At 69.1% G+C, this 21,514-nt stretch overlaps 1 protein-coding gene across 5 annotated transcripts in view; it reads right to left on the reverse strand.

Annotated features, from left to right (window-relative positions):
- Positions 1-11,460, reverse strand: part of DNMT3A (DNA methyltransferase 3 alpha) — a 49,934-nt gene extending 38,474 nt beyond the window's left edge. For 3 of the 5 annotated variants that reach the window (XM_041128767.1, XM_041128766.1, XM_041128765.1), the window contains exons 1-2: positions 7,046-7,347; positions 4,372-4,606 (exon numbers count right to left, since the gene is read on the reverse strand). In XM_041128767.1, coding sequence (XP_040984701.1) covers positions 4,372-4,440 — 69 coding nt within the window. In that variant the 5' untranslated portion in view covers positions 4,441-4,606; positions 7,046-7,347. Of the gene's footprint in view, positions 1-4,371; positions 4,607-7,045; positions 7,348-11,361 lie in introns of those variants that run through there. The other 2 variants (XM_030036975.2, XM_041128768.1) reach the window with 2 other exon arrangements.
- Positions 11,461-21,514: the final 10,054 nt, after the last annotated feature.

The raw sequence follows: 21,514 nt of genomic DNA on the forward strand, positions 1-21,514 counted from the left end.
AGCGCCGACATCCAGCTGCACTCGCACGGCCCCGCAGGCGCCAGCCCCGGCCGCATTCCTGCCCGCCGCTGCCCTCCTTCCCCCTTGGGCAGGGGCAGTTGCAGGTAGTGCTGCCCACAGCACCGCCGCGCTGCAGCCGGCACGTTCCCGCTGGGGTCCAGTCCAAAGGTCCTGTGGAGTTGGGACATGCCGTGCCCCGTGGCCGTGGTGCCCCACGGCTGCAGTGCCCCATCGGCCACGGTCCCCCAGACCGGCTCCCTCCGTGCTGCCCACCGTCCGCCCACCCAAACCCAACCTGCATCCCCCCGTGCCCCCGCTTCCCCCTGCCTGGGGCTGTGCATGTGGGATTGCATGGGAGCCACGTGCCGGTTTGTCCCCAGCCACTATGGCGGCCCGCCGGGACCACACTCGCCCCAGCCCCATCGCCGTGTGCCACTCGCCTGCGCGTGGGGCAGGGCAAGGCAGCCCCCAGCCCCCTGCCCTGACCCCGCACCCTGCCAGCTCCGCAATGACCGTGCCCAGGCCCAGCACCCACCGGCACCGCGCCACGGACAGGGAAGCCAGGGCCGAGCAAGGAGAGGCAGCACCTCGGCACCCGGGAGCTCAGCCCCGGGCCGAGCCCCGCTCCCCACGCGGTCCTGGGCGGAAAGTTTTGGGACGGGTCCAAGGACGACGTCAGGATCACGGTTCCAGCTCCATCCCGGCGCAGGAGCCAAACGGGGTCCCCGGGTGGGGGAATCCCGGGGGTCCCTGCCCTGCAGGCCCGCTGGGGGGGGGAACAGAGCGAAGCCCCCCCTCGCCACGGCCACAGGGACCCGCCTTGCCAAACCACGCGGCGCTGCACTTTGTCCCAGCTGGAGCCGCCTCCGGGTGTTCGGCCCCCGTCCCACAGTGCTGGGACGGCCCTGCAGCCGTACAGCCTGTCCCTGCGGTGAGGCCGCGCTTCATCCAGCGCCACGGGGAAACGAGCAGCTCCTGCCACTGCTGCCAGCGCCGGGGCACCCGGCAGCACCAAGGAGCCTGGGGGGGGCCCAGTCCAGCCCCGCTGCCAGCAGCAGGAGTGCCACGGCAGAGGTGAGCCCCCCGACACCCGTCCCCTTGCTGACGGTGCCACCCCGGGTGCCGGTGCACGGCTCCAGCCAGCTGCCCCTCGCCACGCGCCGACCTTGGCCAGGCCCCGGCAGTGTTTACGCTGGATGTAAAGGAAAGGTACAGCGGGGTGTCAAGTGCACGGCGCTGGCACACAGCCTGTGCCGGGCGGCCGGTCCTCCTGCGGCTGGGGGAGGATGCGGCCAGGGAGCACCTGGTGGGTGCTAGTGAGACGAGGGGGGTTCTGGGGAGTGCTCTGCAGGGTGCCCAGGCAATGTTGCCTTTCTGGGGGGGCTGCAGTCCCCTGGGGGGGGGTCCTCTGTGCTGCCCCAGCCCCGTCTCACCACCCAAGTGGCAGCAGCAGGCACTGCTGCGATTCCTCCCAGGGCCTGGGCCCGGCCCTGCCCTGTGCTGGCGAGACGGTGCTGGGCACGGTGCCCTGCCTGCGAAAGCAGCGGCCAGCTCCTGCCGTGGTGTGCGGGACCCTCCGGCGCTGCCCCTGGCGCTGCCCCCGGCCCCCCAGGATCGGTGCCGAGGGCTCCATTCTGCTCCCCACGCCGCTGCACGCACCCGGCACGCGAAACACCGCTGGGGCAGCCGGCTTGAAGGATGCTGCGGTGGTGGTGGTGGTGGCGGGGCAGCGGGGGTCCCCGCTGCAGAAACAGGAGGTGCCCCCAGTGCGCACAGGGACAAGGCGAGCTCCCCGCCAGCCGTCCCCACTGCTGCAAACACGGGGCAGCCCCGCCACGAGGCTCAGCACGGTGCCCGCAGCACCGAGCTGGGGAACGCGGAGCCCGGGGCAGCACCGGGGCTGCAGGGACCCCCCCAGGGTGCGGCTAGCACCCCAAAAGTGGGGCAAGTGCCTGAGAAGCAGGGATGCAGCCCAGGCGCGAGCAGGGCTGGTGCAAAGGGCTGCGAGGGGGATCTGCTCCCCCCGGCCCGGTGCAGGGGTGCCGGTGCCGCAGCCCCTCGCTGCCTGCAGCCAGCTCGGAGCTGAGTCATCTCCCCATACATCACCCTGCTTCCCCTTCTCCCCAGGGCTCGGCCAGCCACGGGGCTGTATGGCGCGTCCCCGATGCACCGCGCTCCTGTGCCGCGCTCCTGCGCCGCTGCCAAGCAACAACCCAGAGGGAAACCACCGCCGAGGAGGAGAGCTGCTGCATGACGCAGTGCTGGCTCCGCAGCTGCTGCACCGGGTCCCAGCTCCCGGCTGCGCCGGGCCGGCAGCGGGGCGGAAGCAGGGAGCCCTCGGTAGTGGGGGGAAACCAGCCCGGTGGGGCGGGAGAAGGTGGGTGCACAGACACCCCCCACCTTGCACGGGAGCTGGAGCTCAGCCTCGCCTGGTCTGTGCCGAAAGCAGCCGGCACTGCCACGACCCGCAGTGCCACGGGCATCGGGGGATGGCCTCGTCCTCCTGGCCCCGCAGGCAGCGCGCGTCCCTTTGGCAGAGGTGACCTCCGCGCGTGGCCGCGGGGCAGACGATGCCGCGTCCCGGCGGGGTCAGGCCAGGACAGCGCTCAGACAGGCGCGCTCACGGCGTGCTCGCTGCCAGCCCACGTGGGTCGCTGGCACCGCGGGGACCGGCACCGGCACCGGTTCTGCTTTCGAGGGTGAGCAGGGCTGCACCGCAGGCACTGGTTTCTCCCACAGCTCTTCTGGGCGGCCCCCCTGGCACCGCGGCCCTGCGCCCCGCTCTCCAAGTCAGCTCTGCCACGCGCCTCCAGAACAACACCAAAACACAGGGTGGGCTGCCGCGTCCGCCTCCCGAGGGCTGCCCTGCCACCTCACTCACACTCCCGGTGCCATGACCCACGCGGGTGGGCTCGGCCGCATGCACACGCTCTGGCATAACCCGCCATGGGGGAAAGCACGAGACCGACCGACCAACCCCTGGTTTACTCATACCCCCCAGCCGTACCAAGAACACGCCGGGCACTTCCCAACAGACACGGGGATCAGCCCCTCCAGCAGCCAGGAGCGATGGCCAGAGGATGGGGAGCACCGGCGCAGGAGGCACGGCGCAGCCGCCACGGCTGAGCCAGCCCGGAGGAACTCAGATGACCCCGACCCTGCGCTGCCCGCAGCGGGACAGCGTCCAGCTGGCTGCCAGCCCCGGTCCCCACGCCTTGACCAGGGCAGGCCCTGCCCCTGCACCCGCCGATACGCTTCTCCTCTCCACGGGAAGAGCAATGCCTTTGCTGGGAGCAGCCGCACCGGTCCAGCATGTCCTTGTGTGGCGAGGACGCCAGAGAGCACCGAGGATGCAGTCAGAGCCTGCCGCCCGCCCTGGCTCAGGCCTCCCCAAAACCAGCACAGCCCCTCGCCTGCCCTGCCCTACATCCACGCTGCACCCCCAGCCCCCCCCGCCCGGCCCCCGCTCAGCCCTGCTCCGTCCCACAGCAGGCAGGGTGGTTTGGGGCACAGCCCTCCCTGCAGAGCCGCTCTTCAGCTGGGGAGGCAGGGGGGACATGTACCGGGGATGGGGGTCCATCCGCCGGGGCCACGAGCCCCTCGCATGGTAGAGCGATGAGAAGGCGAGCGTGCACCGGGTGCCACTCGGCACGGAAGGGGGTCCTGCCTGAGCCCGAGCATTGCACATGGGGAGGCAGGAGGAGGTGCAGGGACCCCTGAGCCCCCGCAGCAGGCGGGACCCCCACATGGGGGGAGCAGGACTGGCACGAGGGCTCGAGCCCAGCAGTGCTGAGGCTACGGGGCCACCTCTTGATGCACGCCCCGTGTCCCCTTCCCGGTGCCCCACAGCCCAGGACACATACCCACCACGCACCCCATCGTCACCCACCCAGCCCCAGAGCCAGGGCAGCCCCCAGCCTTGGGGATGCCCCCCCGACCCTGTGCTCTCTGCCATCGCGGCAGCCCTCTCCCCGCTGCCGGGCTTGCCCCGGCCCTGGCCGCCGCCGGGAGGTGACGGCAGGACTCCGCTTCCCTGTCCCCTCCCCGCGCTCCCCCACCGCCAGGAATAGCTCAATCCTCGCTAATCCCGGCTGCGGCTCAGGGCTCCCCCCGCCCGGCACCGCGCTCCCCACTGCAGCGAGGGGGGGAGCGGGGCCGGCACATGGCGGAGGGGACCCTGCACCCCCTTTTCCTGCACGCCTGCCAAGCCAGCGTTGGCCAGGAATGAACTGGACCCCTGGAGCCCACCGCTGCCCTGGCACAGGCAGGAGCAGCGCCAAGACCAGCGATGGGGACGGCCGCGGCGCGAGCAGGGCCCCCCCGGCAGCCCCCCGCCTGCCGAGAGCCGGCAGAGCCGCGGCGGGACCCTACCTTGTGCGTGTCGAGCGCCTCGCGGTTCGGAGCAGGGCTGCTGGCGTCGAGGGTCCCGCTGGACGGCATGGTGGGGAGCGAGGGCGGGCGCCTGGGACCGTCGCCTCTTCAGCACCAAAGCGGACCCCACCGCCACCGCGCTCCGGCTCTCTGCGCCGAGGAGGGGGTCCGGGAGCCGTCGCCCACCGCAGCGGCCAGCCCCTGCGTCCCGCCGCCTGCCTGGATCCTCCTGCCCCTGCGGGAAGCAGAGAGGGCCGGGGTGAGGGGGGAGCGCCGGCCCTGCCGCCCCCCGCCCGCCGCACCGCGCCCTGGCCCCCGGCAATTATTAACACACCACAACCTTGACTCAGCCGGGCTGGGCCAGGCCGTTGTCCCCGGCATCGCCTCCGGCAAGTGGCGGAGCCCCGGTCCGCGCCGGCTGCAGGGTGCTCTGTGCGGGGTGCATGTCACAAGGTGCACAGTGCTGGTGCAGCGACGCTGGGCGCACGGGGCACAGTGTGGTGCGGGGTGCACGGCGCACAGCGTGGGGTGCAGGGTGCGTGGTGCGCGTTGCACAGCGCAGGGTGCACAGCGCGGGGCGCACAGCGCGGGGTGCGCGGTGCACAGCGTAGGGTGCATTCTGCAGGGTGCAGAGTGAGCGGGGTAGAGCGTGGGGTGCGGGGTGCGCTTTGCAGGGTGCGCAGTGCGGGGTGCAGGTTGCGGGGTGCAGGCTGCGGGGTGCGGAGCGCAGGTTGTGGGTGCGTTCCGCAGGGTGCGGGGTGCAGGCAGGGGCTGCGGAGGAGGCGTCAGCCCCAGCACCTGTTGCTATGGCAAACGCTGCCTGCATTAGCCATGGCCGAGGCTGCTGTTGCCTTTGGCACCGGAGCTGCAATTTGTTTCTAGAGCTTTCCAGCCGCAGCCCGTTCCCAGCCGGCGGGGTGGGGGGCTGCCGGGCGGGCAGGGCCGCTGCTGCTAGGAACAGAAACTCAAAACCCGACACGTTCCTCCCGTCCCCACGGCTGCCTGCAGCAGGGGGCTGCCTGCGGGGCTGGGGGGGGGGGGGGGGGCGGGTTGGGGGGGCTGGCCCCCACCAGGGCTGCAGCCTCCCCTGGCCCCGCAGCAGCACTGCCGCGTGCACGGGGACCCCGGGGGGCTCAGGGTGCTGGGCAGGGGGCCAGAGGGTGGGAGATGGGTGGGAGCTCAACCGTCCCTGCCCTGGCTCCCCCCCCTGCCCCAGCACGGCCCCTCTGGCAGGGGTGGGACGTGGGCAGGGGGTGCAGGCAGGGGGGGTGGGATGGTGGCGTGGGGTGCGGGCTGGGGTGCAGGGTGCGTGCTGGGGGTGCAAGCCGGGAGCGTGGGATGCAGGTGCAGGATGCAGGCTGGGGGTGCTGGGTGCAGGATGGGACCCGGGGGTGTGGGCTGGGGGTGCAGCAAGCGGGATGGGGACATGGGGTGCGGGCTGGGGGTGCAGTCTGGGCCCCCCCCCCCCCCCCCATGCAGAGCCCCGTGCCAGCTAGTGGGAGCCGGGGAAGGGTTTTCCCGTCCATCTCCTTTGCCAGCTCCGGGAGCCCCTGGGGGAGGTCCCGTCCCTGGCCCCATCCCGGGGCACCGTCCCCGCCAGCCCTCTGCCGTGCAGGGCCTGCGCCTGATCCCCGCGGAACCCCTTTGCCCCCGGCCCGGCACGCTTGGCCCCCGCCACTGCAGACCTCTGCCCCGCACCAGCGCCCGGGGCACCGCGGTGCCCCTCGGTGAGGGGCCGGGACTGGCACCGAGCACCCCCAGCACCCACACGGCACCGCTTCAGGCACCTGTCTGGCAGCTGCTGTGCCGCCAGCACCACGGCACACCGTTCGGCACAGCTCGGCACACCGTTTGGCACGGCATGGCACAGCACGCCGTTCGGCACAGCACGTTGTGCCATCTCGGCCCCGTGTCCCTCCCTGCGAGCTGCCTCCCCGGGGTGCTGCTCGCGGGGCCAGGGGCTGGCGGAGGCCCTGGCTCTGCCTGTGCCCCCCGAGCCCCCAGCCCCGCTCCCACCGTGCTGTGCCTCGGCAAAGCCCCGGCTGCAGGCACGGGAGGACACGTGCCGCTGGGAAGCGCCCGGGGACACCCCGGCTGCACCCAGGCACCTCCGCGGCAGGGACACCCCAGACACCCTGGTGGGCCCCCCCCCCCCGTGCCCAAAAGAGGGTGCTGGTGTCCCCGGGGGAGGCCGGCATGTGCCTGCCTGCACTGCCCTGCAGTGCTGCCGCCGGCGCCTGCCTCAACATCCCTGCAGCCCTAGAAAATGGTTCGGCGGCCCCCCAGGCTGGCCCCACCACACCAGGGTCCCTCCGGCAGCCCCGGGGGGTGGGTGAGCCATCCCCCCCACCCCCGGCATCGCCGGTGCCCGGGGAGCGCGCGGCCGCGAGCCGCCCCGCTTGGCGCTGCCGAAGGGCCAGCTCGCGGGCTTTGATTCGCTTCCAGCAAACATGGTCTCCAAACGCACTAAAAATAGTTGGGCTGCGTACAAACCCCGCGGCAGCCCCGGGCCGGCGGCCGCCGAACAAAGACGGGGAGAAGCCAGCGGCACCGGCTGCCTCCCGCTCCCCCAGCCCCACCGCCGGCCCCGTGGGGTGAGCGTGGCCCTGCCGGGAGGGTACGTGCGGGTATTGCCACGGCCCCCGGCACCGGTCCCGCTCCCCCGCGCTCTTACCCGGTTGAGGCTCGCCCACCGCAGCGGGACGGGACGGGACGGGGGGCTGCGGCGCCGTGCCCCCGCGCTAGGCCGCCGAGACCCTCCTCCTGCAGCACCGGGGCATCCCCTTGCCGATGCGGTGGCTTGGCGGCGGTGGGGGAGGACAGACCCTCGTCCGGCGTTCGCCGCCGAAGCGCGGGGAGGGACTCGCCGCGCTCTCTCCTGCCTCCCTATTTAACTGCTCGGGCTGACCTTACGGCTGACGGTAAGCGGGGGAACCGGCAGCCCCAACCCGCGCCGTGCCGCTCCCGCACGGCAGGGCCCCGGCGAGTCACGCTCGCCGCGCGGCAGAGGCGTTTCAAAGTAGGTTACCTGCGATGGATGGATGAGACACGCGGCATTGACAAAAAAAAAAAAAAAACAAAAAAAACCCCAAAAACCCGCCTTTTTTATATTTTGGGACCTCGCCGGCGCCCACCGTTGCTGTGCCGCAGCCGGGAACCCGCAGAAACCCAAACGGCCATTTTAGGTGACGGCGAGCAGGGTCCCCGACAGCCCCCCATGCCGGTGGCGGGTGACACCTTCACCGCAGTCCCCCCATCCTGTCCTAACGTGACCCTGCGTGCAGCATCCCCCGGCGCGGTGACACCCACCAGGTTTGGACGGGGTCCCTCGTGCGTCCCCACCGCCAAAGGGCGGTGGGGACGCACGAGGGACCCCGTCCAAACGCCTCTCCCGTGACAAGTGCCGCAGCGTATTATTATTGTTGTTGTCACTTTGAGTCACCGCCACCCCCAGGCAGCCGCGCTCCTCCTCCTCCTCCTCCTCCTTCCCAGCGCCGGGGAAGAAGTTCAGGATTGACTCAGAGGGGATGGGAGCCGCGGCCGTGAGTCACCCCCCACCCCCTGCGCCCCCCACCCCTGACTCACGGCGGGGCGCTCCCCCCCACCCAGAGCCCCCCCGCGGCGTGGGTGCTGCTGGCAGGGGCAACCGGGGACGGGGTGGTGGGTGTCCCCCGGGGCCCAAAATTTAGCCGAGCGGCGGCAGCTCCCCTGCGATCGCCTCCGACAGATGGTTGCGCCGAAACCACCGTCGCGGGCAAAGCGTTGACCTCATCCCCCGTAATTATAACTTACGAGCAAAATATTTGGCCACGCTGCTCGGGGGTGCACGTGGCGGGCAGGGAAGCAGCCGCCCGCCTGGCCACACGTGCAGCAGCTCCTGCCCTCGCTGCAGCCGCCTGGGAACCGCTGCCGGCTCCCGCGGGGGTTTTGAAGGGACAAGGCACCGGCGGGCGCCCTCCGCTCCCAAAAATAGACGCGGCGCGGAGGGGGGACCCCAGGTTGGTTGGCACGACGGAACCAGCCCCATGCTGCACCCCGGGGAGCGATGCACTGCACGACGCTGCACCCCCAGGAGCGATGCACTGCCCTGCGCTGCTAAGCCACGCCACGACCAAACCGAAACACAGGCTGCAGCCCCAAAGAGAGCCAGACCCTGCAAAGCGGGAGCACTAGCAAGGGCTGGGGTCAGACGAAACTGCCAGTGGGACGGGATGGGACGGGACGGTCACGCGCGCGGGAGACCCCAGCACCGGGACGTGGTGCTCTTTTGTAGACGGGACGGTGCAAACCCGGCGGGGTTCATAAAGGAGCCGCGGGCAAGCTCCCAGAGCTCCGGGAACGCCTCGCCGCAGAGAGCCGAGGAGCTCGACATGCTCAGCTTCTTGGGGAAAAAAAAAGGCCGAGAGATGATGTGATTACGGTGAGCAAGTGCCGCTGTGGGCAGAGCCCCGGGCACCACGGAAACCCTCCAGCTGGCAGCGGAGCAGGGCCAGGAGCTGAGCCGGGGCGATTCAAACTGGCAATCAGGTACGGGCTTTGAACTGGGAAGGGCGGTTAACCGCAGGAACAGGCCCAACCGGCGGCAGCGCGTTCCCGCGCGTGCCGAGCCCCGCGGCGGGAGCGCGGTGCGGAAGCGGGATGGCGGCTCGGCCCGACGCCCCTTCTGGCCCCGGCTGCTGGGTTAGGCGAGTTTGCCGCGGTGCGGCCCCACGTGTCGCTGCCCCATGCCGCGACGGTGGCACCGGTGGGAGTCCCACTCTGCAGGTCGGTTCAGCCGGCGTTAAAAACCCAAACCAATGCGCGGCCTCGAGGGCGAGCGGGTTCCTGCAGCAAACCGGAGAGCAGACAACATCTCCGACCCCGCGAAACCGCACGCCCAAACACCTCTGGCTCCTCCTGAGGAGCCAAAGCCGCTGTGACACGTGTGCACCTGGCACACGCATGTCCTGGGCACATGCACACACGTGCCGACAGTTACCTGGCAAGCCCACAGGCTTTCCCCTCCGGGTGCTGCAGGGCACCGCACGCTCGCTTACGGCCCAGCCTGCCTGGGGCAGGCAGGCAGGCAGGCAGGCAGGCAGCAGCGCAGGCAGAGCCCGTGGGAAGGCGTCGGGCAGGGACGCGCAGATGTGCGGTCCTAAAAATACCCGTACGAAAACCACCACCTGAAGGTCCCCGAGCAGCCGCCCTGGCACGGCAGCTCCGCAGCAGCCCCGGTGGTGAAGCAGCGGCCGCCACCGTATTTCAGGCACAGACGTCGCCCGTGCTCGGCAGCTCGGCGGTCACGCAGGCAGCCGGGGGAACGCCTGGGCCGCGGCCTCGCCAGCCGGCAACCGGCACGGGCACCGGCATCCCGCCTTTCCTCGAGAGGTGGCGGGCGCTGCATGTCACGAAAAGAGGCTCCCGCTAGGAAGTTTCGAGCTGACTCAGCACGAAAGGCCAGTGCAGGCGCGGGAGCTGCCGGGAGCAGCCGCCGGGTACGACAACATCCTCTCCCCTCCGGCTCCCCGCGGCCGCCGGCTTCGAGGGATTTGCTCTGGGCTGGTCCGGGTCTCCCCGTCCGGGCGGGCGAGGGGCAGCCCCCCGGCACAGCCGGGCAGGATGCGGGCACCCACCGTCACGGCCGGCTCCTGCCACCGCGCACTCGGTGCAGCAATGCAAGCACCGAACGCCAATCCCGTGGTGACACCGTCTACGTCACACAAAGGGAAGAAATAAAGAAAGAGGAACTGAGCGAAGAGGAAAATTTCATTTGCCCACAGGTTCGCACACACGAACACCCGAAAACGAGGAGGGGGGGGTGGAGAGAAAAAATAAAAGAGAGAGGAAAGGGGGAAGCGAGCGGGTGGCCGGGCCGTGGCCCTGCCAGGGCCGGAGGAGCCGGAGAGCGGGCAGGCAGCGGGCAGGCAGCACCGAGCGCCCTGCCAGGCCTCTGCCCCGCGCTGCCCCCTCCCCGCCCGGGGCTGCTGCTCTTCTGGCTCCCCGTGGTGGTGGGGGACAGACACACACACACGCATTTTTTGGGGTACAAAAACAAAAAAAAAAGAAAACAAATCAAACTTTTGGCAGGTGCCAGCTAGCCCGTTCCCCCCCCCCCCCCCCCCGCCCCCCGGGGCGAACTCTGCTGCTGCCCGCGGGAGGGCAGCGCCGGGCCGGGCCGGGGGGCTGCGGGCACCGACCCCGCAGGGGGGCTGGGGGGGGGGGGTGTCCCTCCGGCTCTCCGGCCCCCAGCAGCCCCGGGGGGGGGGGGGGGGTGTGTGTGTCTCGCCCCGGGGGTCTCCGCTGCCAGGCGCGACGGGACCAGCCCTGGCGGGGGGGGGGGGGGGGGGAGCGGACGACGACCCCCCCCACCGGCGGTGACACCCCCCCCCCCGGGGCGGCCCCGCAGCCCCGGAGCGGGGATCGGGCCGGGGCCCCGCGCTGCCCTTCAGCCGCCCGGCGCGGCGCTCAAGGACACGGCGGCGCCGCGGGGGCCGGGCCGGGCCGCGCCGCCCGCCCGCCACCCCCGCCCGCCGAGCGGGGCCGGGCCGGGCCGGGAGCGGAGGAGCGGGGCGGGGGGGGCGGCGAGGCGGGCCCGGCCCGGCGGGTGGCGGCCCGGCCGCTGCCATGTTTTCCTGCTCGGCGTTGCGCCCCCCGGCCCGGCCCGGCCCGGCTCGGCCCCGCCGCAGCCCCCGCCCGCCGCCGCCGCCGCGACGCCCCCGGGCCGGGACGCGGAGAGACGGACAGACGGACACAGACGGACACACACCGGGGCGGGGGTGTCGGCGGGGGGGGGGGGTGCGGGCCGCCCGCCGGGCTCCGCGGGCCGAACCGAGCCGAGCCGAGCCGAACGGAGCCGAGTGTTGCCGAACCGAGCCGAGTCCTCCCGAGCCGAGGCGGAGGGGAAGGCGGGGGGGGGGGGGGGAGAGTCGGCGGGAGTCGGGGGCTGCCCGCCCCGTCCCGGGGGTCCGCGGGGGCCACGCCGTGTCCGCGCCGCCGCGGGGCCGTTACCTGGGCCGGTGCGGGCCCGGCGCGCCGTGCCGAGCCGTGCCGAGCCGTGCCGAGCCGCCGCCGCCGCTGCGCTGCCCGGCGAGGCCTCCTCCCGCAGCGCCGCCGCCTCCACTGCAGCACCGAGCCGCGCCGCCCGCCGCCCGCCCGCCGCGCGGTCCTAGCGCCCGCCGGGCCGCGCCGAGCGCAGTCCAGAGCGGGCCCGGGACGGGACGGGACGGGACGGGACGGGATAAAACTGCCGCGGGGGCAGCGTCGGGGTCGGGCTGTGCCGGGGGGGGGCGGAGGGGGTGTCACTGGGATGGGCCAGGCCCGTGCCGTGCCGTGCCGTGCCAAGCCAGACCGAGCCGAGCCAAGCGTAGTCAAGGGCTGCGTGCCGCGTCGAGCCAAGCTGGGCTGGCCTGGGCCAAGCCGAGCCAAGCCAGGCTGGGTGACGCAGTGCCAAGCCGAGCTGAGCCAGGCTGGGTCGAGCCAACGCTGGCCACGCGGCACCGTGCCAGGCCAGGCCACGGCGTGCCAACCCACGCTGGACCAGGCCAAGCCAAGCCAAGCCAAACTGAGCCGCGCCATGTCGTGCTGGGCTGGGGGAGGGTGGGACAAGCTGAGCCAGGCGCGGCAGTCCCGCGCAGTGCTGGGCCAAAGCCACCCGGAGCCAGGCTGAGCCCGGCATCACTGAACCGGTGGTGCTGGGGAGATCCGAGCAGTGCCAGCCCGTGCCGAGCGGTGCCGTGCCTGGCCGAGGCGCCCCAGGCCGTGCCATGCCAAGCTGTGCCATGCAGTGCCAGGCCGTGCAGTGCCGAGCCACATGTGCCAAGCTGAGCCGGGCTGTACAACGGCATGCTATAAAGACTGCTGCCGAGCCAAGTGGTGTCATGCCATATCGGGCCATGCAGGGCCGTGTCAACTGGAGCAGTGCCATGCCAAGCAGTGCCACACACTGCCATACAGGGTCAAGCCACACCGTACTATGCAGTGCCAAGCAGTGCCAAGCCAAGCAGGGCCATGCAGTGCTGTGCCATGCAGCGCAGCGTTGGGCCGTGCCATGCAGGGCTAAGCCACGTTGAGCCATGCAGAGCCAAATTCTGCAGTGTAGCATCATGCGGTGCAGGTCTGAGCCGTGCCGAGCCATGCCATGTGGTGTGGCATCTACCTGTGCCGAGCTGCACACTGTCACGCTGAGCGGTGCCGTGCCAAGCCATGCCGTGCTGAGCTGTGCCCGCAGTTGATAACCATGCCGAGCTGTGCAGCGCCATGCCAAAGCAAGCCACACTGGGCACTGGTGAGCTGTGCCATGCAGCACCGAGTGGAGTTGTGCAGTGCCAAGTCACGCCCCGCTGTGCCAAGCCACGCCAGCTGTGTGCAGCAGTGCTCAGCTGAGAGCCATGCGGTGCTGAGGCACATGCCTTGCAGTGCTGAGCCATGCCGTGCCGTGGGGACCTGCCCTATGGTTTGCACTGTGCATCCTGCGATGCTCAGCCACGGGGACTGCCCCACAGTGCTCCACGGCAGGGACCCTCGCTGCACCCTCCCACGGTGACCCCCCAGGGCTGGTCCCACATCCCTCTGCCCAGCCCGGGGTACCCCCTGGCCCCATCCCTTGCTCCAGCCCTTCTCCCCATGCTCGTGCCAGCCATGTCCCCCCGGTCCCCTGGTGCCAGCAAGCCCTGACCCGCAGGAGGCACCGCCAGGCACTGCCGGGATGTCTCTGGGAGCTTCTGCTCGCTGGGCACCCCTGCCCTGTGCTCCAGCACCCCACGCCAGCCCCATGCTGGGGGGGGTCTGGATGGAGACCCCCCTGTTTCTCTCCCAGCCAGAGGCTGCTGGAGGGATGCCAGGACTGAGCGAGGACCGGAGCATCCTCGGGCACCTTCCCCTGCGAGGCGTTTACGAGGCAGTTCCTTGAGAGGCTCAAAGCCCGATGATGGGCACGGATGCATCACGAAGGCTCAGAAAGCAGACGATGGATCAAAGGACTTGGCAGTTAGGATGTCTTTGAGTCCCGTGATTTGTAAACACACCTGTGGTTTCCTCGGGGCTGATACAGGTTCCTGCGGCACTGGTGGTGCCGTGGGTGCTGGGGAGGGACTGGAGACCTGGGCACTGCTGGGACCAACCCACTGGCTGGCAGCAGTCATGGAGGGGAGACGGGCTCTGCTCTATGCCGGTGGGGAAGCACCCAGAGGTCGGGACTACAAGGAGCATTGGAGACCCCAGAAGAGCTGTGCGCCAGTGTTGCGCTGGAGAAGGGGGGACCTGGGGGGCCATAGAGAGCTGGAGGGGGGGCTGCTGGGTCCCCCCAGCCGCAATGGGCACCCAGGGATGCTCGCGCTGCCGCCCCCGACACCGCACACACTGGGCACGGGCTGCACTGCCAAAGCCTGTGCTTGACCAGGGCCACATGCCAAAGCTGGCACCAGTGGGTGCTGGGGACAGGGTGACCCCAGGAGGGGCCAGCCTGCCCCAGGGAGCATCACAGCACTGCCTGGATGAGTGCCCGGGGTCCCAGGCTGGCATCCACAGCCCCCAGCATGGGCACGGAGGGGCTCAGCAGCACCCAGCCGTGTTTTGGCAGCCCCACTCCTGCCCCCGGCCGTGCTGTGCTGCTGTGTTGTGCTGTGCCGGGCGGCAGCCCCGAGAGGAACCTTTCAAGGCAGGGGCCCCGGCTTGCCTTCAGTGCTGGAAGGCGCCTAGTGCACATGGGGGCACTGTAAAATAAGACATTAATTAATAATAATAATTAATGTTGCATTCCCCTGACTTAATAGACTGTCTTCACTGCTGCAGGGGAAGGCTGCTCCCGCCCTCCCTCCCTCCCGCTCCTATGGGTCTCTTGCAGGAGACCTTCAGTGGGTGCTGGCGTTCCAGGCTGGAAAAGGGCAGGTGCCCACCGGCCCAGAGCCACGGCAAAGGCCGACAGGCTGCCTGCTTCTGCCAGTACCTCCCCGTGCACAGCCGGCGGCAGCACCCGCGGTGCCTGCAGCAGCAGACCCAGCATGTGCATTTGAGCTCGCTTACTGGGCTCGACCCCACCAAACCATACAGGGCTGGCAGCAGCGCTGGCGGCCGATGGCTGCGTCTGCGATGGCACGGCCCCGGCGCTGCATTGGGAATCGCCCTGCGATGCTTCCAGAGCAAGGCTTGGGTGCAGCGAGCAGCGGTGTGTCATTGCCCAAGCACGTGAGATGAGGGATCTGCCCCAGCTCCCTGTTGTGCCGACATAGCCAGGCCTGGCAGCAGCATGGCATGTGGGGTCCCCGGGGCGAGCAGCCCCTACTCGCTGGCACGGTGAGCCCAGCCTGCTGAGCCTTGGGTCCAGGGGTGTGCCAGGACTTTATCATCGGCTGATTAAACCCCAGCACCCCGGCTGCCCCTGACGCTGGGATGCAGGTGAAGAGCCTCGCCGTGCTCCCTGCAAATGCTGCTGCAGCTCAGCCCCGGCAAAACCCATTTCTCCAGTTGCTTAACGTGCTCCAAGCTGCCCTGCTATCCCGTGGTGATCTTCCTGGAGCAGCATGTGCCGTGGTGATGGCAGCTGCCGTCACTCCCTCTCGGCAGGTCTCCTCCGGCATGCCGCCGTGTTGAGCCGCAGAGCCTTCGTTCCCCCAGCCGGAGTAGCCGCGTCCCAGTGCCCCGAGCCACCGCACGCCCTGGTGCAGCGCAAGATGGCTCTCCCCAGCTGCACCGCGCCAGCTGCTATTTTGGGATGCTGGCACCGGCGGCAGAGCTGCGGTAACTGCGTGCCTGCAGCTGAACTCGGGCAGGCTGACCCCGGCCGTGCCCCCCTGCATCCCATCCTTGAGCCGCCTGCGGCCCCACTGTCCCCCCCGGCTGTGGCACGGGCTGTGCCAGGGCTGGCAGGGCTTTCCCAGCTGGCTCTCCGGGCATTGGTGATGCCGGCTTTAGCAGCCTGCTTGGGTTTGTTGTGGCTGCCGCACGTGTGCTCCTGCTCCTGGCTCCAGGGGAACCTGCCACGCTGCAGGAATTTTTTTCCATATCCCAAAGCCCCAGCCTAATTGCAGTGCTGCTTGGCACAGCCGCCCTCGCACTCCGGCACAGCCGCCCTCGCGCCCTGGCCACAGCCATGCTGGCACCCTGGCACACCCATGGGTCCCCACACCTCGTGCCGCAGCACTTCAGGTGACTGTGCCCGTGGCGCCGGCTGGCAGCCAGCCCGGCAGCAGCCCGGGCACGCACTGCTCCCATGCAGCGTGCGCTGCCTGCGCTGCTCGAACAGGCAGCATTGCCTACGGCACGGAGCACAGGCAGCTCAGCCACAGAGCCCTGCCGCAGTGCCGGCGCAGCAGGTTGAGCTGTGGGTAGGTGCATCATTGCACAGGGGATAGCTGCTGGTAGGAATGGCTCCGTGTAGGTATACCTGCATGTAGGAATAGCTGCATGTAGGTATGGCTCCATGCCGGTATAGCATCACATAGGTATGGCTCCGCGTATATCTGCACATAAGTAGAGCTTGATGCGTAGGCACATCTGCAAGTGAGTATGTCTGCCCATAGGTATATCTATATGTAGATATGGCTGCACATAGGTATATCTGCACCTCTGTAGAGCTTGATATAGATATATGTGCAAGTAGGTATAGCTGCACATAGGTATATGTATACACAGGCATGGCTCCATGTAGGAATATCTGCATGTTAGGTATAGCTGGAGGTACATATATCTGCACATGGGTGCATGTGGGTACGCCTGCAGGTGGGTATGGCTGTGGGTGGGTTCACAGCAGCGCCCGGGAGCGGTGAGGGTCCAGCGCTGCTCCCTCCCACCGGAGCAGCCCACGGCCCCGGCTCAGCAGCCGGGTGCTGCCCCACGGGGATGCCCGGCCAGGGACATCCCTGGGTGAAGTCCCGGCACAGTCCTGCTCCCCGGGGAGCAGCCGCAGGGACCGACAGGGGATGGGCACGGCAGAGCCGGGGTGGGAAGCACCGCGCGTGGGGCGGCGTGTGGCACTGGCTGCACCGCGGCACTGGCTCTCCTGCACCCGCTGCCCAGGCAGAGCTGTCCCACCACGTTTCAATGACAGCATCAGGGCAGCTTCATTTAAATGATCAATTAACAACCTGCTTGGGTTTGTATTTTTGACTTCTTTCCTTGAAGAACAACTGCCCGGTGACCAGCTGGGGCTCCTTAAACCTGCTGCTAGGTCAGGCTTTGTGCTGGGCCAGGCTTTGCACTGAGCCTGGCTTTTCCTCTGGCTGAGCAGAGGCCATGGTGTTGCTTATGCCGGTGTTTATTGCTAGAAACATGCCGGAGCTGCACTCCTGGCTGGGGCAGAGGGAAGGGACAGGCAGGTTTCTCCTGCCAGATCATTATCCGTGCTTTCCCTGTGGTTCCTGCCACGGTGGGTGCAGAGCCGGGGGGAGCCCGGGCATCTGGGCTGCAGGTGATGCAGGGTCGCTCCCCCGGCCGGCTGTCTGGCAGGGGTGTTGGGATGCTTCTCATCACGGCGCTTCCTGCACCTCTCCTCTCGCCTGTCAGGAGGTTTCGCCCTTGTGTCTGCTCTTGCTGACAGCTTTCGGGATGGAAAACATTACTGTCTCCAAAACAGGATATTTTTTTCCCCCTTTTGCTTTGAAACCCCCATTGAAAAGGAAAAGTTGATAGGAAGAGCATTTGCTGTGTCTTGCCTCCACTTCCCATTCACCAGCGATGCACACGGGGTGGGTAGCGCTGTAAGGTGGGCTCCCATGCGAGCCATGCCAGCAGCACCCCAAGTGTCCTCACTGTGTTGTCCCCCAGTGCTCCTGGTGTTGTCCCCTCCATTGTCCCCTTTGCTCCTGACATTATCCCCCATTGCTCCCGGCATAATCCCCTTCGATATCCCCATTGCTCCCAGTGTTATCCCCATTGCTCCCAGCATTATCCCCCACATTATCCCCATTGCTTCTGGAATTATCCCCATTGCTGCTGGCACTATTCCCCCCATTGTCCCCATTGCTTCCAGTATCACTCCCCACATTACCCTGCTGTGCCGGGGAAGAGTTGCACCTCCATCAAGAGCCCCACGTTGGACTCCGCCACAGCAGCGCCCGCCATGCTGGCCAGGTGCCGTGTGCCGGTGCCACATGCCAACGCTCCTCTCTGGCAGGGCATCACCAAACCAGCCCTGCCACTGTTTCGGTATTTGCCGATCCTTGGTCTCAGCGATGGGAAAGCTCTGGTGACAAGCACCCGAGCGTGCCACCTCTCGTGGCAGGGCTGCGGCGCGCACATCCTGTTATCGCCGCTCAGGCGCCGCGCCCGGCAGGAGGAAGCCGACGACGAGCGCCGGGAAGAAGGAAACGGCCGGGGCTGAGCGTGGGGCACCGGGGACGGGCAGCTCCCGCTCGCCGAGGGACCGGCCGGCTCTCAACCGCCTGCGCAGACTGAACCTGGGCACCTTCCCCGGGGCTGCTTGGTCACCAAAAAGCAGCGGGTTCACCGGTGGGGAGGAAGGTGGTTTTAGTGTCAGGGCAGCCGGCGGTGGTGCTCAGCAGAGGGGAAGCGGTGTTTGCCAGTGGGAGAGGGCGGCTGGACGGTGGCGCTGGCTGGGGGCGGCTGAGTTAAGTGAGGAGCTGTGAAAGCTGGACAGAATATTGATCAGGGATGCTGGAAACTCAAGGGATGGCTCTGGGCAGCAGCGAGGGGGACAGTAAAGGGAATTTAAGCATATGGGGAACAAGCGAAATCCTGGCAGAGATGCGGGACCATCCCTGGGTAACGCCGCTGGCAGGGGAGATGCAGCCGGTGAGCTCTTCTGCTCTGGCGAGGGGCTGGTGGCAGGCTCAGCGGAGGAGGAGGTAGAGGATGGCTACGGGTCGTCCATCTTCCCCTGCCAGGTCTCGGTGTCTCCACGCTCCAATGTGGCCATCCTGTTCTGCCGTCCTTGCCGCTGGGGGAGCTGGCAACTCCTGTCCCCTCTGTGCTTTGCATCTCCGGGGAGTTTCTGCAAACCCCAAAGACCCTTTGAATACCCAGGGAGCCCTGCGGCCGGGGCAGCTGGCCCGGGCTGTGTCCCTTGCCATGCCGAGAAGTGCCCACGTCCCTTGGAGCCGCTTGGCTGCTGGCATTGGGCCTTTCCAGCCGGCTTGCCATCTCCCACGGCAGGCTGCGGCGCCCGGCATGGTCCCTGCTGCCCCTCTCCGTGGGGGGCTCAGCCGGCAGCTGCGGCCGTGCCGGGGAGCGCAGTGTGCCGCTTGCCCACCTGCCCGCTCTCCTGCCCTGCCAGCTCCTCCGGCAGCCGATCCTCCACCGGCAGCTTCGTTTTGGCTAATAGGTGCAATTATCCCCGGCTTAAATCTCTGTGTGACAGGGAGGTCAGGGCAGCTGGAGGAGGGCAGCAGCTCCCGGCAAGGCGTTTCTGACCGGCCGTAAATCTCCTGTCCCACGGATGGTGCAGCACCAGGCACCAGCCGGGCTCTGACCCTCTGCCTGCTCCTCTGCCTGCCGGGCTTGTTAGGGCTGGAAGCAGTGCTTGCCGGACTCAGCGTCCTCTCCAGCCGTGCTCCTGCCGCTGCGCAGGGCACCGGCCGCCCATCCCGCAGCCCCTGGCAGAGGTGGGGGTCCCTGGGGTCCCCCCGCGCCAAGCAGCCGTCCGCCCCCGGCAGCTCGGCCTCGTCACCGAGAGGAGCCGCAGCAGCGTGTCCCGGTGACGGTTGCCAATTTGGAAGGCAGCTCCCTCTGGGGGCTTGGGCGCGGGGATCGGATTAATTAATCTTGCCAAGAGGGCAGGCGCCAAATTAAGCCGGTGACACACGGTCAGCCAGTTAGTCAGCGCTGCCGCGGAGGGAGCAGCAGCTGATCCTGCCTCGGTGCGGGGGGAACCTGCGTCATGCGCCGGGCAGCGGCATGGCGTGCCAGGCTGGCGCACAGTGTGCCGGGCTGGCGTGCGGCCTTGCCGGGGTGGGGGGGGGATCTCTCTCACGGGCACCTTTGCCAGTCCCCGGGGATGTGGGGCGTGAGGAGAGCGGCACGCCGCCCCGGCAGCGCTCACCGCAGGCTCCGGTGGGCTGCGTGGGGGTGATGTAACGGGGGCAGCAGCGGCGGTGCCGGTGGGAAGGCATCCCCTGGGAAGAGGCAGAGCTGCTGCAGTGGGGCCCCACATTTGCCCCCCGCTCCCTGGCGATGCCACCGGCCCGGCCCGGCCACCGCTGTGCTCGGGGTGGCTCCTGTCGCTGCCTGTGCCCCACAGGTCCCCCCGCCTCTGCAATGGGGGGTATTTGCTCTGTTCCAGAGTCCCTCTGTCCGGGTCCGAGCACCCCCAGACTAAGCAAATCCCGAGAGCTGCACTCCGGGGATGGGGCCCAGCCCACGGCTCTGGCCCCACGGCAGACGTGGGGATGCAGGCGTGATGCCACCATGGCCAGAGGGACCCCGAGGGATGCAGGCGTGATGCAGCATGGCTTGAGGGACCCCCGTGCTCTCAGCACTCACGTTGCTCAGCAGGGCTGGCATGCTGTGCCATGTCCCGGTGCCATTCCCAGCGCGTGGCTCCCACCGCCGCAGCCTGGGGAGGGAGAGCAGCCGCCGGCCGGTCCTTCCCACTCCCCCCCGCCACCGCCGTCTTCCCGCCTGACCTTGTTTTCAGGACTGATGGCTCCTTGTTACGTAATTGCCGCCGAATTTCTGCACGAGCCTGCAGAAATGGCCGATGGTCCCGGCATCCCAAAGCGTGGCAGGGGGTGGCCAGGATGGACCCCGCGTGCCCCGGCCCCTTGCCTGGACCTCCCCAACCTGGCATTGTGCCTGTGGGAGAAGGATGCTGGAAGGGGCTCAGAGATGTCCCACGAGGCTGCAGTGGGGCCGTGTCCCCTGTGCCGTGTCCCGGAGTGCCACCGGGGCTTGTGCCACCCCCCGGCACACCACAGCCCCCGCCGGGGCAGGGCAGCAGGCGAGGGGCACGGGGAGCCGGGGTGCAGGGGCTGCCAGGGCTGTGGGAACACTGGGAGCACGTGGCGATGGCCTGTCCCTAGGGCGGGGGGACACAGCGTGTGTCACACGGGGGTGCATGTGCGCCGTGTGTGTGTGTGCGCGAGGCAACCGGGTGCGTCTGGGACCCCCCGGGGAGGGACCGGCAGCCCCCCGCGGAGCCCCGGGGCAGGCACCGTGCCGGGGTCCCCGGCACCCGCGGCCGCACCCTCCGTGTCCCGCCCCGGCGTGGTGTTTGCCCATGGATAACCGCGCTTGGCGCTCCCCTTCCTCTTCCATAAATCATGGGTGGGTGTGTGGGACAGGGAGGAGGAGGAGGGCAGGGGAGGAAGGGCACGGGTCACACCAACAGCTTGTAGCGGAGCGGAGGAATCAGTTCCCCGGTGATGGATGGAGCCGGGGCAGCCGATGTGGCCCAGGGTGGCCGTTAAATGGTGCAAACGAGGAGCAGCCCCGGCCCCGGGGTCAGGCACTGACATGGAGGCCCCCGACCCTGCGTGGGGGGAGGCTGGGTGCCCCTTAGCAGTGCCCCACGTCCCGGGGGGCCATGCCGGGGGCTGCCCTGGGGAGGGGGCTGCAGGTGTCTGAACTGCATGGACACGGGGCCATAGCTGACCATGCCCCCCCCAAACTGGGTCAGCGGCCCTCATCTATGGCACCCATGGGACCCCCTGGCCACCCCGTGCTGTGGGTGGGAAGGGAAGGAGGGGGATGCAGAAGAGAGCATTGCATGCCCTGCTGCCGTACCCCCTGAGCAGGGCCCAGAGGGGGTCATGGGGGTGGGCATGGACCCCAGTCCTGGCCTTGCACGCTCCAAGTTGTTGGGTGCTTGTGAGCACCGTCCAGCACGCGGGGCCATTGCCGGTTGGGGGCCCAGGGCTGTGCCGCAGCACCGGAGCGTGGCAGCGGGGTGGGCACCGCGGGCGGTGGGTTGGGTTGGCACCTCTCCCAGTGCTGGCTGGGGGGAGCCTGGCGAGGGGCACCCAGGTCTGAGCCCAGGTGTGGGGCTCACGGGGTCCCTGGGATCTCCCTGGGGCACATGGGGTCCCTGAGGTCTCCTTGGGGGGCACAGAGACCCTGGGATCTCCCTGGGGCACATGGGGTCCCTGGGGTCTCTGATGGGCTAAGCCCATCTGCTGCCCCATGCTGAGCAGGAGCTGATCCCCCTCCTGGGGCTGGGGGTAATTGGGTTCAAATATGGCACTAACGAGGTGTGAAAATGTTATCACCTGTA

The sequence above is a fragment of the Aquila chrysaetos genome, chromosome 15, assembly GCF_900496995.4.
Source record: "Aquila chrysaetos chrysaetos chromosome 15, bAquChr1.4, whole genome shotgun sequence".
NCBI lineage: Eukaryota > Metazoa > Chordata > Aves > Accipitriformes > Accipitridae > Aquila > Aquila chrysaetos.